Genomic DNA, 17,461 nt, shown 5'->3' with positions numbered 1-17,461 from the left:
GTATATGCAATTTTATTCATATCTAATGAACCAGGAGTTAATGTTAATACAACTTCACAAAGGCATCAAGAGATTTTAATTGTGGGTACTTTTTAAGACTTAAAACACATTAAAATATAGCACCTAGTATAGGTTTTATTTAATTTTAGTCTATTGTAAACTAGTGAAATTTTCTCGTAAAGGTTTTGAAAACAAGTTTTAACTTCACAACCCCTGAAATTATACATTTTAAACAAAATTCAAATGTTTTCATGGTCATAATTATAAGTCACTGACCAAGACCTTCTAGATAATTCTTAAGATGAGCTCTATCTCTACAGGTACAAATAGAATACTGCAGGTATTCATTTAAACTTCACACATGTCATTATCCTCACAATAAAGTGAAACCATAATACAGTTCTCCGCTAATCCAGGATTTTCTTTAACTATTCAGGGGCGTACCTCGGCTTATTTTAAGTGTACGCTGAGTGCAGGTCTTTGGCCAAAGGGTCGCCAGAGATATATATAATATATAGCAAGATGTGCTTAAATACGGGATTTAGGGGACATCTAAGCTAATTGCACTTCTATTTGTCTTTATCTATAGTTATGAAAATAACATCATGTACATGTATTGAATGTAAGAGAAATTCTAACATTGACAATGTTTTAAAAAGTTATTTACTATTGGAAAAACAAAACATAGCCAGGTGTCCCTCTAAAAAAATGTTTAACAAGATTTGTCTTTGTTATTGTTCTTTTGTTTCATCATAACTTAAACATGAGATACAATCAAGGAAAAATTTGCTTTAAAATGATCTGTATGAACTTTAATACAAACACAACAGCTTTAATGTTTCAGTTGTAACGAAATGTTTATCGTATTTATCAGGTAAGATGTAGTATCGCAGTGATCATTTAGGTCCCTTAAAAATATTTTAAATGTGCGTATTATGTCCAATGTTTGAAAAAATAAATATTGCCTTTTTAACTGTTTTTATTCTCAACTCTACTCTTTCAGTTTCCTTCGAAATATTTGAGCTATTTCATCAGGAAGTTAAATGCCTCACGCACATAAAAGGATGCTCACCAACTCGTTATCTAAAGTTGGTGAAAATAAAAGAATTGGGACGTACATGACGTGTCTTATATTGCTTTACATTGTATCTCGTTGTATATGTTTAAATATGTATAGATGAGACTAACGTATAATAAAGAATATAAATATGTCATTGTTCGCAGAAGTATGCAACTAAAATATTTATATTCACAAGCAATGTTTTTCCCTTTTAATTTGCTCATATTTGTGCTTTCCTCCCCTTTTTAAGTGTCCCGCCTACCTGAGACGCCTTTCACCGAGGGGACTTAGGTTTACCCTCCGGTCCGTCTGTCCGTCCGTTGTCCGTCCTCTGTCGTCCGTCTGTCCGTCTGTCAGTCGTCAGTCCTCGTCTCCGTCCACAAAACTGGGATCCCGGCGATAACTTGAAAAGTACTGAAAATATTTTTATGAAACTTGATATATGGCAGATTGGCAGTATGGAGATTATGCACATCTTTTTCTTTTCTTCCTATGTTGAAAATTCCTGGTTGCTATGGCAACAAATAGGCTGAAAACTATGGCAAATTTTATACACATAAAACTGGAGATCCAGTGATAAACGTCAAAAAGTACTGGAAATATTTTTATGAAACTTGATATATGGATAGATGGCAGTATGGAGATTATGCACGTCTTTTTCTTTTCTTCCTATGTTGAAATTCTGGTTGCTATGGCAACAAATAGACTGAAATATGGCATTTTTTACACATAAACTGGATCCAGTGTTAAGCAAAAGTAATAGAAAATATTTTTATGACAAATTCTTGTAATATGTGTAGATGGCAGTCTGGAGATTAATACACGTCTTTTTCTTTTCTTCCTATGTTGAAAATTCCTGGTTGCTATGGCAACACATAGACTGAAAATATGGCAAATTTTAACACATAAACTGAATCCAGTGATAACTCAAAAAGTACTTGAAATATTTTTATGAAACTTGACATGTGGGTAGATGGCAGTAATGGAGATTATGCCATGTTTATCTGTTCTTTAACCTATTTTGAAAATTTGGTTGCCTTGGCAAACCAAATAGGCTTAAAACATGCAAATAAACAATTTGTGATTAGTCAAAAGAGACTGAAACTATTTTATGAATTCATTCTTTAATTCCAGAGTTATCTACCCTCTTTAAGATTGTTTTTTAAATGATATTGTTGGGTAACTTAGGGATGTTTCAAATAATTAACTTTAATGATGTCCTTTTATTTTCTTATCGTCTTCAGTTCGTTCTGTCTGTCCTGTTCATTTAACTTTCCTGTATACTACTTAAAGAACATTTCTCTAACAATTATTTACTTTAAAATAGAGAAATATTTACACATTATTTCTGAAGGCCAATGGCCTTCAGAATGCCCTGATGCGGGTCTACTCCGGCTAGGGGGACTTATGGATTTACTTGCAAACTATGATAACTCTTCTCTTATAAGATTTCTTGATTGTTATACACATATTGAGATATAGGTTAACATCCTAAGCATCACCCTATAGAGAATGCAAATTAACACCTACGAATATGTTGATCTAAATGTCTTATCACGACTAATATTGATGATTCATTTTTGATATTTTTTTTTTCCGAAACTAGCTATGGTTCTTTATCCCTACCGCTTGTGGATGGCGTATTGGTATGGTTTATTTTTCTTTCTTCGCCACTTTGTTCTTGCCACTCTTATAAATTAAAGTTCAGTATGAGAAAGTGTTGTGCAGGTTATAGTCTTCGCTATCCTATTTAAAAGAATTTGTAATTTAATTATTAATTTACTTGTAATCCAAATTTTATTTATTGATTATATATAAAGCAAAAGTAACAGATAATAAGTAAGTCCCTAATAACAACAATTAGCAAAATGAATAATGCTTCCAGCCCGAAAAATAGAATTCACAGTCGCGCACATATTTATCTTATAATTTACTTTTATCGAAGAGAAATCAAAGGGATGAGACTGTCATTAAAAACATATTTTACTTTTTAGCTCAAGCTTGATTTGAGCATTTTTTGCTTCCGTTATTTATAATAGACCTACTGAGCTTGACCTAGCCTGCATATCTGTGCAATACAACCATACATCATACTGTTGGCACAGTAATTTAATGCACAATCTTTTTCCATTTGTCCCATCTGCAGATATTTTAATTTCTGAATTTAACACCAAGTTCATGTTTAAATGTTTAAGGTTTCAAGTTTTTTTATTGATTACATTTTAAAAGAATTTTAGTTTTAACATAAATTACAGGTTTATATAATAAAATGATACATCTACCTTTGTAATATCCTAATAATTTTGTTTATTACAATGTTAATTTCCCATAGCCCTCTTGGAGTTATTCTTACTGTTAATGCAAGTGTACCACGTGGCTAAAAATTTTGTATTATCACCCCTCACTTTTTTAGTAATGTTAATTTCCCATAGGCCTCTGGGAGTTATTTTGCAAGTGTACCACGTGACTAAGAATTTTGTACTGTTACCCACAAACCCATGCGCTATTTATATATACTGAAACAAAAAAGAAACTTTCTCCAAGTTTAAATGTAGATATGTTAGTACAGTTTTTCAATCCTTTTCAATCCTTTTGAAACTCGAATTTTACGTTGAATAAACATATCAGGCTTTTATACGGGGATTAGCTGACCGATTTTGCAAACAAAACGAGTTTTACAAGCTACTACATGTATATAGTGTGTACATCTAAGTGGTACCCTTGAACAAAAGCGAAAGTTTCTTTTTTGGTTCAGTATACTATACTTCAGTACCTGTATCTAAACTTAATATTTACAATATCTAGGCAAAGAAAAATTTGTACGCATATCTAGTAAGACATTGTATTGCAACTAAAATAAATTTAGTACGTAAAATTATAAATATATTTATACGACTAAGATTGTTGAAATGAAATTCAATATCTTAATGTTGAAATGAAATTCAATATCTAAAAAGCTTTGAAAAGATTAATAAGTCGATGACTTCTAACTTGATTTTTACAAATTTTGAAGGAGGCTATAAAAACTTCGTTAATTCTATAAATTGGACATTTTTGTTATTATTTCTAGATTTTTATATCCATATAAGTTAAAATTTTAGTTAAAGGGAGTTACATAAATTAATATTGTGAAATAAAAAAGATATTTGAAAAGATATGAGTTAGATCAGTTTTCCATTTATAACTCACCAAATTTCAATGACAGATTTTCAGCAAAACTGGTCTAACTTGACTTAGCCCTATGTTGCATTTGCAAAATGGGTTCAATAAGGGCAAAAGCATAATCAATTAGTGCTATGTTTGATATAAAAGAAAAAAGCTGTACCTTTAACAGTGTTTTAGTACGTTTTTTTAAAAGAAAACTTTTCTTAGAGAAACCGACATGTTAATTAATACAAAATTGACAATTATTGCATAACATACTAGAAATCAGACAATCTGTTTTATCACATAAAAATATTTAAAAAAAACTAATTATATAGTTTCAGTTCAGAATGAATGTTTTGAAGACAAGATTAGATTTTATTTTATAAAGCATTATTCAATGTAACATTAAAATTGTAGCACATACTTGTAACTGAAAAATAGAAGCATGTATATAAAACTCACAACTCTAAAACACAGGCAGTGTTATTCAAAATGAACCAAATGTTTGCCTATTGTATCTTCATTTATATTTTCAAGTTTATTTATGGTATAGTCAGGATTTCAAGTAAAATGTTAACTTTGACCAATTTTTCAGTGCCGCCCCCCCCGCCCCCCATCGAAAAGATACATCAGGGGGTTGCCAGAAGGGGGATGTGCCCCCTTCTGTTTGGGGAGGTTTGAATGGGGCGGTAGTCGCCATCGCCAAGAAAATTTTGGACTTGTGAGAGGCTAAAAAAAGACCCCAGTTCGATCATAAGCTAACGTGTAACCAATTCTGAAAACAGTGGTCAGTGTGGATTGATTTCACCTCAACATTAGATAAGGTCTAAGGAATGAAAATAATGTTGATTCTGTGAAATATGTTTTATATAGATTTAAAACAACTGATTACAAATATAATAACAAAGCCATTAATTGTCATAGTGTTACATTAAGTTTTACAGTTTTAAAATACATGCATAATTTAATACAGAAGTTGTAGGTATTTTACAGTTTAGAATAAGTAACAAAGATGCAGTTAAGGAAACTGATATAACAAATCAATAAATCAGTAGTACTGCATGCCGCATTCCAAACAAATGTAGTAAACAAATATTAATGTCTATGTCTGAAGAGTTTGCAAGTACCTGATTGATTCTTCTTTGAAAATTCAAATCAACACAATAAAACTATTTTCGCAACCTGTGTGAAAATCATGAATTTATAATAAATACATGTACATCATCAATAAATATTAAGCTTGTTATTAATATCAGCTTAAACCACCAACACAAATAAGCTTGCCAGATAATTCAAAGAACTGAAAGTATGCTATATTAAATAGCATTTTTGTAAAACCGAGATGATTTTCCGTGACTCACATTCTTACATTTTTAAACCTTTTGAAGAATTTAATTTGTCATGAAAAAATGAATCCCAAAACCAGGAAACAAAAATAACTGCATTTGAGTAAAGCATACAGACAAATTGAAAAAATCATTTTTTTTTTTATAGATGTTTTAATTTTGACCTTGGGGTTGATGTAAGCGGTCTCTTTCTACGTGCACCGTGTTGTGGTGTGTCATCAAGCTGACGTTTTGATTTCTTCTGTTTAATATTTGGGAGGTCACAGAGAGACACAAAGTGTGCTTCAGGCCCAAAGTCATACTCAACTTCACCACATGAGCTCCTTTTCAAAACTCCACGTAGTTTTTGTGTATTACTTCTTTGAAAAACACCAATATAATTTCTGTTGTGTATGTTAAGCAAAATGTCATACACAAAGTACAATTTTTCCAGCTTCTTCCGCACAGACTCATCAGGGGTTTTACTCTTTCGTATTGTACCCAGATTTATGAAATGTTCAAAGAGAAGTTGTGATTCAATTGGTAGTTCAATTATACCATTCATTGACAATATCAAAATTGTCAACAGTTAGTGGTTTGTTGCGGGTACCAGAAAAAGCATGATTCACAGTGGTTGTTAAAGCCTCCGAGGTCTAAAGTTCCATCAATATGGGATTATCATTTAGCAAGCAATGTTGTTGAAACTCTGTCAAACTGCTTTGTTTCCAGCACATCTCTGAGACAAAATCTTGAAATTTTACCATCACTAGTAGTGTTTTCTGTCAGCTCATGTGACAATATCAATGACACTTTTTTCCAAATACACATTATGACGCCTTTTTTAAGCTGTAAAAACCCTTGTGCACAAATCATGAAAATCCATTTCGAGACCACTTGTTTTGAACAAAAACAGCCCAGATGCCAGTTTATTTCTTTAGAGTTTGTCACAGCATCAAAACTGAACTGCATTTCCTATGCTATCTGGGCAATAATATCTAAAAGTGATTTTATGTCATTGGTCTATTGCTGACACGCAATGTGGACCTGACCAGCTACAATTTCTTATTTATCATCTTTTTCTGAAGATTTGTATCGAAGTATGTTTTTTCTAATTTGTGCTAGTGAGGATCGGCTCCACTCTTCTGCTACATTCATTTAGTGGACAGGAGAGACTGGAATCTTGAAACACTTAAGGTTTACTATGTTTTCATATGAAAATTCTCTGAACTGTATGAATTTTGAGAAGTCATTCTCAAACCAGCATACTAGTATTTGTTTCATTCCAACTGATTGAAATTCTGCTTATAATCTACTACCAATGTTGGAATATCACTTTCATTGATATTTAAAGAGTCAAATAATATTGATGTTCTTAATATCTGTGTTTTGGCTATCAGTTTGTAAACGTTCTAATGACGTTGTTTGAAATGTACTCTCTTCAGACACAAGCTGTTATTCAATATCTCTAAGTATCTTCTTACAGGAATTGGTTGTATTATGTCGACATAAATATTTAAAAACTGTCAATACTGTGGGCACATTCTTTGCCTAGAATGTTCTTGAACTACCCTGCCTGAAAATTGATTTGAGAGCGCGTTTTAAATTACTTTTCTGAATATTGTCTCCACTTCTGCTAAGGACACTATAAACATCCTCAATGAATATAAAATTCTCATTGGTATTCTGATCTTTTGTTGATCCTTGAAGTTTTGAGAAAATTTTCATGATAACCCATTGATGAGAACCTGTAAAAGAAACCTTAAAGTTTGAGTAAAACTTAAAAGCGACTATTTTCAATAACTTATATTTTGTTATAACCTATGGTTGATAAGAAGTAGTGCCTAAATGGACACATAGACGGATGCCGTTAACAACAGACACATTGTTATGACATTGGACTGAATTGACTGTTTATACATATTTCATTAATAATATTTTATGGTAAATGTAATAAATGTAGATGGTCTATTAACAAAGCTCCTACTCTGAACAAGTTCTAATAAAATTAGATAGAAACGGTGACCTTATGATAGATAGTTTGAAAGGTTCTACAAAATAATTTGATTCAGTAAAATAGGTTGTTGTACAAGGCTAAATTTCAATAGTTTCTTATCACATAATTGTAAACGTTAAACAAATGATTTTTTTATATATGTACTTTTTTCTTGATTGTAAAACTGACTGCCAATTCAATGGAAATAAATTTCAAAACTAATTTCTGACAAAAAAAAAAAACACAAATAGAAAAATTTGTCCTGAGTGGTATTTACAAAGTTATTAAAAGTTCATATTATTACAGGAAGCCCCAGTGCCTGTTACATAAGTTAGCCTTAAATCTATTCATTAACCTAAATATAATGAGCACTCAAAACTGCTTAAATACAAATGCAGCACTTTACTTTCAATTTATGTTTTATCTTAAATGACCGAATTATTTCTCCGATCTAGACATGTATAAACTAATGCTTGTTACTGAGTAAACATTTTTAATTATAACAGTAAATAAATAAGTATCTTACCTTTTCATATTTGCCTTCCACTGTGTTTTAAAAATGAAAACAATTATAATATAAAAGAAAAACAGACTTAAACCTGCTATTCAACAAAATAATATGAACAAGAGGCCAGCAATTTATTTGTATTAGTATTTCTGTAAAAACAGAAGTACCATCATTAGTTTCTGGTTTGGGCTTATCAGATGGAAATGGGATATTAATTGCCCCCCATGCTGTGAATCAGCCACACTGACCACTTAATGTCTTCATGGTAATTCTGTAAATAACAGTACTGGCCAGATCAGTAGTGATCAGATTTTTGGGTCTATGGTCTCGTCTGAAAAGCCTAGTATTGAAGCAGTTTTTATAGTTTTATAGCGATTTGAACTTGTAAAGGGAGACTTTTCATTGAAAACAGCCATTTTTCACAAAATGCTCATGAAGTAATGGGTTAAGCATTGAAATTTATTTCTGGTTGGAATATGTTAAAAAAAGTATTTTAAATTTTTTGAGTTATGTGCAAATTATGGCTAAATAATTATGAGTGTAACAGGGAATCAGAAGTGGGGGTTGTTTTATAAAGGTGTCAGTTAATTTGAATGAAATAATCCTCTAAATATCTCACAGAATATGATATTATATATTGAGATATAACTGTGTTGCACAAAGATTTATTCAAAATATTATCAAATTGTTGGTGTGAAATGGTTGTAACTCAATTAACGACTGTTTCGCACCAACAAAATATGACAATTTGAGTTACAACATTTTGACACATATATTTTTTTGGTAGTTTAATTTTAGCTTTCAAGTTTGATATTTTTACAACCTGTTTGTTTATTGCTTCTACATTGAAAAACACCATAAAACCATTTTTTTTAAGAAAATATGAATTTTTGCTGAATTTGTGTGATAGATTTGTTCCAGTTTAGTCTTTGCCCTGCTGACTTTGTGTGATAGATTTGTTCCAGTTTAGTCCTTGCCCTGTTGACTTTGTGTGATAGATTTGTTCCAGTTTAGTCCTTGCCCTGTTGACTTTGTGTGATAGATTTGTTCCAGTTTAGTCCTTGCCCTGTTGACTTTGTGTGATAGATTTGTTCCAGTTTAGTCCTTGCCCTGTTGACTTTGTGTGATAGATTTGTTCCAGTTTAGTCCTTGCCCTGTTGACTTTGTGTGATAGATTTGTTCCAGTTTAGTCTTCGCCCTGTTGACTTTGTGTGATAGATTTGTTCCAGTTTAGTCCTTGCCCTGTTGACTTTGTGTGATAGATTTGTTCCAGTTTAGTCTTTGCCCTGTTGACTTTGTGTGATAGATTTGTTCCAGTTTAGTCCTTGCCGCTGTTGACTTTGTGTGATAGATTTGTTTCATTTTAGTCCTTGCCCTGTTGACTTTGTGTGATAGATTTGTTCCAGTTTAGTCTTGCCCTGTTGACTTTGTGTGATAGATTTGTTCCAGTTTAGTCTTTGCCTGTTTGACTTTGTGTGATAGATTTGTTCCAGTTTAGTCTTTGCCCTGTTGACTTTGTGTGATAGATTTGTTTCAGATTAGTCTTTGCCCTGCTGAATTTGTGTGATAGATTTGTTCCATTTTAGTCCTTGCAACCCTGTTGATTTTGTGTGATAGATTTGTTCCATTTTAGTCCTTGCCCTGTTGACTTTGTGTGATAGATTTTTTTCAGATTAGTCTTTGCCCTGCTGAATTTGTGTGATAGATTTGTTTCATTTTAGTCCTTGCCCTGTTGACTTTGTGTGATAGATTTGTTTCAGATTAGTCTTTGCCCTGCTGAATTTGTGTGATAGATTTGTTCAAGATTAGTCTTTGGGCTGCTGACTATGTGTGATAGATTTGTTCAATTTTAGTCTTTGCCCTGCTGACTGTGTGAGATAGATTTGTTCCATTTCAGTGTTTGCCCTGCTTACTTTGTGTGATAGACTTGTTCCAGTTTAGTCTTTGCCCTGCTGACTTTGTGTGATAGATTTGTTCAATTTTAGTATTTGCCCTGCTGACTGTGTGAGATAGATTTGTTCCATTTCAGTGTTTGCCCTGCTTACTTTGTGTGATAGACTTGTTCCAGTTTAGTCTTTGCCCTGCTTACTTTGTGTGATAGATTTGTTCAATTTTAGTCTTTGCCCTGCTTACTTTGTGTGATAGATTTGTTCAATTTTAGTCTTTGCCCTGCAGACTGTGTGTGATAGATTTGTTTCATTTTAGTCTTTGCCCTGCAGACTGTGTGTGATAGACTTGTTCCAGTTTAGTCTTTGCCCTGCTTACTTTGTGTGATAGATTTGTTCAATTTTAGTCTTTGCCCTGCTGACTGTGTGAGATAGATTTGTTCCATTTCAGTATTTGCCCTGCTTACTTTGTGTGATAGACTTGTTCCAGTTTAGTCTTTGCCCTGCTGACTTTGTGTGATAGATTTGTTCAATTTTAGTATTTGCCCTGCTGACTGTGTGAGATAGATTTGTTCCATTTCAGTGTTTGCCGGGCTTACTTTGTGTGATAGACTTGTTCAATTTTAGTCTTTGCCCTGCTTACTTTGTGTGATAGATTTGTTCAATTTTAGTCTTTGCCCTGTTGACTTTGTTGAGATAGATTTGTTCCATTTTAGTATTTGCCCTGCTGACTGTGTGAGATAGATTTGTTCCATTTCAGTGTTTGCCCTGCTTACTTTGTGTGATAGACTTGTTCCAGTTTAGTCTTTGCCCTGCTTACTTTGTGTGATAGATTTGTTCAATTTTAGTCTTTGCCCTGCAGACTGTGTGTGATAGATTTGTTTCATTTTAGTCTTTGCCCTGCTGACTGTGTGAGATAGATTTGTTCCAGTTTAGTCTTTGCCCTGCTTACTTTGTGTGATAGATTTGTTCAATTTTAGTCTTTGCCCTGCTGACTGTGTGAGATAGATTTGTTCCATTTCAGTGTTTGCCCTGCTTACTTTGTGTGATAGACTTGTTCCAGTTTAGTCTTTGCCCTGCTGACTTTGTGTGATAGATTTGTTCCATTTTAGTCTTTGCCCTGCAGACTGTGTGTGATAGATTTGTTTCATTTTAGTCTTTGCCCTGCTTACTTTGTGTGATAGATTTGTTCAATTTTAGTCTTTGCCCTGCAGACTGTGTGTGATAGATTTGTTTCATTTTAGTCTTTGCCCTGCAGACTGTGTGTGATAGATTTGTTTCATTTTAGTCTTTGCCCTGTTGACTTTAATTGCGTGATAGATTTGTTCCATTTTAGTATTTGCCCTGTTGAATTTGTGTGATAGATTTGTTCCAGTTTAGTCTTTGCCCTGCTGACATTATGTGATGGATTTGTTCTATTTTAATCTTTGCCCTGCTGACATTATGTGATAGATTTGTTCTGTCCTTTGCACAGCTAACATTGACATTCAACACATTTGTCTGGTTACCAAGTCTTTTTTTCAACAACAGTTTTTCTAACAGAAAACATGGATGTTGTGACAGTCTTGAATATTTTAAAATCTATGCTTAATTTTCTATTTTCAGGGTATTTTTACCAACATTGGAAGATTTTTTCCAGGAAGCAATAGAGCAGAATGATCCTGAAGCTCAAGTTGAAGAGGAGTACAAGTAAATATATTATGTTCAAAATGTTAATGTGAATTCATGGGAAAACGTGAATTTGTATAATGGACATTCAGTTCTATGTATTACTATATGAAGCAGTTCATGAAATGTCAAAATAATAAGATATATTACACCTTATACAATAAGTTTTTTCATTGGTTCTTTCTAGGTTTCAACGGCAAATCATGCCACATGGCTGAAACAGTGTTAGTGTTCACCTAACAAACACAACAATTATCCACATAAAAATAATAGTAAAAATAAATAATAATAGCTTACTCCTTTTTTTTTTCAATTAAATTGTTAATTACAAAAATTTAGAAGTACATAAATAAGTTTTATATTTTTTGCACAAAACATCTGACTGATTTGCAAAAGGAATAAATTCATACTAAACCAGATATGTACTTTTGTAGGTTAACAAATGATCAGACATTTCAATGGAAGGCATTAAGACTGCTGGCGAGACGTAGTCCACAGTTCTTCACAAATTCTGCCACACCAGCCCAGGATCTCAAATCTTATCTCAATGGAATGTTGTCTAAAATTGCAAAACAATTACCAGTATGTGTGATTTTTTTTTATTTTGCAAATAATCTTTTATATTTTTTTGTGTTTTAAAGGAACTCCATTATGGTAAAAAAAAACACCTAAAATTATAAAAAATTTAATTTCTTACATAGATCAGCTTTGGCATTTAACCCTTTACCACATATATACGCGAAACAACGCACTTTCGACCCCCACCCCCCCCCCTTTTTTAGACCTGAAAAAGTGAAAAAATGTCCTATTCGGGCCGCAAACATGTTTTCGTCTGAGAAATGTTGCTAAAAAAAGTGAGCACTTTTTCGGCGCGGCCCCCCATCCAAAAGATACATCAGGGGGTTGCCAGAAGGGGGATGTGCCCCCTTATGTTTGGGGGGTTTGAAGGGGGCGGAGTCCCCCTCATCGCCAAGAACATTTTGGACTTGTGAGAGGCTTAAAATGACCCCAGGTCAGCCTTTGACTCTATCTCAAACCCTTGAGAAGTTGCAGCATTTTGAAATAAATTTTGATGGAAAAAATCGAGGCAAAATATTGATTTTTGGCAATTTTGAGATGTCCCCTCGTTGCCATGGTAACAGGAAATTTAAGACTGAGCATGTCGTTACAAAGGCAATGGTCCAGTCAACATTTGTGCCAAGTTTGATTAGTATTGAAGCATTTTTCATAGTTTCATAGCAGTTTGAACTTGTAAGAGGAGGCTTTTCAGTGAAAATTGCCATTTTTCACAATATGCTCATGGGGGAAAGGGTTAAAATAAGATATGCAAAATTAATGATAATTATGTCATATAAAAAAATGAATTGAAAATCATATTTTTGTGTTTTCTAGTCTGACTTAATTGAAAAGAGTTGCAACACTTTTCAATTTTAGGCTGTTTTTCACAATTAGAATAATTATTTTGGAAAATCAGAGTGAGCAAATGATCTGAAAATTTTGTACAAAAATAATTGGAACATTAATCTTGAAAAATTATTTCCAAAAACCCTCAAGTGAGTCCCTTTTATACCGGCACTTGAGTGCAATTGATTTTAGTTTAAACATTCATGTACTTTAGCTTGATTTTGAAGAAAAGCATACAGCTTATTTGAACTATTCTAAGTGTCTGCTTTCTTGAACTAGCAATGTCTATAGTAAAGTATAGTAGCTTAGTTATAACTTTAATAGGCCTTGATTTTATTCACAAATTGTCTTTTAAGTCTTAAGAAATAATAACATTATGGTATAAAATGATCACATATGAAGTCCATAAAAATCTTTGTAAGTTTCGTTTAGAGTAAAATTCACAAAAATTCACACTCAAGGCTTGACACATCTGTATGAAATGAATTGAGTTAACTTGTAACATCATTTAAACTAGTTCTTATATAAGACACTATCATGAATTATACTGACTAAATGTTGTTCTATATATAGAATCAGCAAAGTGAAGAAATGAAGACTGACGTTGAAGATGAAGAAGGTATTAAAGAAAGTCAAGACGATGAAGATATGAAAAGTACTGAACAAGGTATGTACCATTATAAAGTATATATGGTGTTCTAGTATGTTTCATGATCTAAAAGGTTATGAAACTATATCTTATGGAATATACTTGTAAAAACATAAGATTTAAAGACAATGAAATTGTGCTGTTTCCATAATCTTGTGGTTGATTCTCAAAGACTTTTACCATAGAATGTGTTATTTAACACACATTAACATTGTAAACAAAATAAAATGTTCAGGAACAGAATATTTATCCCTTTACCTCATATATACGCGAAACAACGCACTTTCGGCCCCCCCCTCCCCTCTTTTAGGCCTCAAATAGTGGAAAAATGTCCTATTTGGGCCCCAAACACATGTTTTCGTTTGTCAGAAGGGGCATGTGCCCCCTTCTGTTTGGGGGGTTTGAAGGGGGGCGGTAGTCCCCCCTCATCGCCAAGAAAATTTTGGACTTGTGAGAGGCTAAAAATGACCCCAGGTTGATCATAAGGTAACTTGTAACCAACGCTGAAAAGCATTTGACTCTATGTAAATCCCTTGAGAAGTTGCAGCACTTTGAAATAATTTTTAATGGAAAAAATCGAGGCAAAATAGTGATTTTTGGCAATTTTGAGACGTCCCCTCGTTGCCATGGTAACAGGAAATTTAAGACTGAGCATGTCGTTACAAAGGCAATGGTCCAGCCAAGTTTGATTAGTATTGAAGCATTTTTCATAGTTTCATAGCAGTTTGAACTTGTTACAGGAGGCTTTTCAATGAAAACGGCCATTTTTCACAATATGCTCATGAGGGAAAGGGTTAAGTAGTGTGTTCAATGGTTTAGCAATGATTTAATGCATACCATTTACTCATAAGGAAATATACAAATATTTTCTTTCATACAGCTAATTTGAAATTAATTTTTTTGATAATAACTGCATGAACTAAAGGCAGGGGTATATAGCTCTTTATACTTTAATAGTTCTTTTCAATAACAGCTCATTAATGTTGTAGATGTGGTTTTGTATATTGCATGGATTTTTTAATCAGTTTTTGTCCTTTGTTCATTGTTTTAGAGTATGTATTTGTTTAAATAATATTCTCCTTAATACTATGTTTTTTCCATCATGTTTTTATCAAGTTAAAGAAGAGATGGAGAGTAAAGAAATAGTTTTAAACAAGCATATAATACGATGTGTGGCTGAGAAAGTTGGCAAAGATTGGAAGAAGGTGGCAGTAGAACTTGGCTTTCCTGAGGATGATATAGCTTTCTTTGAGAGTGAAGATCTTACTGATGCTGACACTGGAGCTAAAATACTTACTATCTGGATGGTATAATACATTAGTTTTGTATGATAAAGGTTTTAAAAAGAATGTACCTGTAATATTTGGTACTAGGCTCAGTGAAAATAGTCATTATATACGGAATATTATGTTGTAGTAGCTTTCTGAGGCTTTGTATTTTGCTATGAGCAGCATCAATGTTGTGAGTAGAAAAATACATAGCCCCAGAAAGCTATTACAACATAATTTTTCTTTTATTATATACCTTTTCATTTTATTCAGAAAATGAAATATAGTTGTCAAGAAATAAATTCATGACTGACGGATGAATATGTAATTCTTGCAAATTCGGTCACGCCTTTAATAACTTTGGTTCCCGTTTCCAAAAGCTAAGATCTGAACCAACGTCAAAAATAATCTGACACTTCCATATATGGTACCATATTTTTCACTAAGATAATACGGAAATTTCTATCCGTTGAAGCGTATTTGCGCTTAAAGATTTGAGTGTATTTTAGGGAGAAAATTTTTAGGTATATAATAAATATAAATGGGAGATCACTCCTAAGCAGATGAAGCCAATTAAGTCTAATAAAGCCAATAATGGCATATTACATTTAAAGGAAGCTTCTCGTTTTGTCCAGCATGATATGACTCATCAAAACTGTCTGTTTTTAAAGTACATGTAGTACATTTATATTATAAGCTATGCAATCGTTCATACATTACAGATGTACTATATCTATATATAGGTTGTTCAGGGACACCTAACTGTAACTAAACTGTTATTAAGTTGTTGGTATGATTGACCACATGATACTATGCTGAATATATTTCTAGTAACAGTATACATATATAAGACAGTATATCATTGTATTATAATAAAATAGAAGTACTTTTAATACAATGTTCATCATTTTATGATAATCTTGTATTTGCATTTTTTTACTACAATATTTGAGCCGCGCCATGACAAAACCAACGTTCTGCGTTTGGGACCAGAATGGATCCAGACCAGCGCAGTCTGATCAGGACCCATGCTGTTCGCTTACAAACCCTATAACAAGAAGAGAAACTGATGGCGAACAGTATGGATCCTGATCAGACTGCACGGATTAGCAGGCTGGTCTGGATCCATGCTGGTCGCAAACGCATTATGTTGGTTTTGTCGTGACGCAGCTCATTTCTTATTTATGACAATATATTGGTGTTTTATAATACAGGAGGAAGACCCTGACAAACATTCTGCTGCAGCACTGAGGGTGGCATTGACAGAGGTCGGGCTTCAAGATGTTGCCAATAGTCTGACTGGACCATCCTGATCTTATCCTAAAATTAACTCAAACTGTCTTACTGAAACAAACACTTGTGAACGTTTTTATTGTTGAACTTGTTTTTGAAACATTGTTGTGGTCCGATGTTCTGTGTTTTGCTGATTTTTAAAGCTTTGATTGCAACTGATACAACAATAAATTATTATAAAAATGTTGCAAGGAGAGAGTAAAATATGTACAGTAACAATAAAAGCTCATTGCAATTCTATAATATGTTTGTGATAACGGAGAAATAAAAACTTAAGTTAGTCTAATTGTAGACATGTTATGTTGTCATGTTTAAAAGTAACTTATTTACAATATTGATACAGGAATAATTTCATTTTGGAAATGTGCATTTACTGCTTGATAGTTGGGTCATATTCTAAAAATATGAATTTTTAAAGTAAATATTTGTGAAATGTAAGTTGAATAAATTTGATTGGACAGTTTATGTACTGGTATATCCATTTACCATTGCCATTTTGTTCATTTTAAGATGATAATAAATTGTCTGAAATCACAGTATTGTTTTATTTCATTCCATCCATATGAGTCAGAAAAAATAGCTACTATTCCATGTGCTTAATTTTATATTAGAAGTAAGTTTAATATTAGAATTCAAACTATATGTCACTTGAAAATCCTGATAGACATTTCCCATTTAACAGTAATTTCAGTCATGATGTTAGATGTTATTTTCCTTAAAGAAAATTGTATATACACAAATTGTAGGTAATTTACTGGACTTTAAATGAAGGCTTATAACAAGGTTCATGATAACTTTGCCCTGTGCGATCAAAACAATGGTTGTTTTCAAATTTTGTCTATAAGCAGACCATTTTAGATATTGATAAAGAGAACACACAAGTTCTTGTCTTTTAAGAAAAACTTCTGACCCTTCTATAGTGAAATTAAGTTGCATAAGATCAGTAGATTTACCACATGCGTAATCTGTATATTGCAACTTTTAATAATTAAAAGATGTATGGATTAATGATTAATTTGTAATCTTTAATGTGCTACATGGAGGGTTCTACTTATGTGCCTGTGAATGAAATAATATCACTTTTTATAACGTAAAATATGAAAATCCCCATATGTTTCCAAAATCCATAAAGGAATTAAAGGGAGACACAGGCAATATTTTCATATTTTAATTTTCTATCCAATATTCTATAAATGTCATCAAAATGAATAGACTAAGCAGTCTAGGGAACAAAATTTATCTCCATATAAAGAAAACTTA

The 17,461-nt window shown here is 32.6% G+C and overlaps 1 protein-coding gene across 1 annotated transcript in view; it reads left to right on the top strand.

The window, feature by feature from the left end:
• Positions 1–16,737, top strand: part of LOC132737718 (THO complex subunit 1-like) — a 43,269-nt gene extending 26,532 nt beyond the window's left edge. Inside the window, exons 15-19 of the mRNA XM_060725045.1 lie at positions 11,525–11,608; positions 12,022–12,169; positions 13,565–13,658; positions 14,757–14,947; positions 16,123–16,737. Coding sequence (XP_060581028.1) covers positions 11,525–11,608; positions 12,022–12,169; positions 13,565–13,658; positions 14,757–14,947; positions 16,123–16,221 — 616 coding nt within the window. The 3' untranslated portion in view covers positions 16,222–16,737. The remainder of the gene's footprint in view (positions 1–11,524; positions 11,609–12,021; positions 12,170–13,564; positions 13,659–14,756; positions 14,948–16,122) is intronic.
• Positions 16,738–17,461: the final 724 nt, after the last annotated feature.

This window comes from Ruditapes philippinarum, unplaced genomic scaffold, assembly GCF_026571515.1.
Source record: "Ruditapes philippinarum isolate M1 unplaced genomic scaffold, ASM2657151v2 ctg2555_1_1_1_1, whole genome shotgun sequence".
Taxonomy (NCBI): Eukaryota; Metazoa; Mollusca; class Bivalvia; order Venerida; family Veneridae; genus Ruditapes; species Ruditapes philippinarum.
This window is presented reverse-complemented; position numbering and strand designations above follow the sequence as displayed.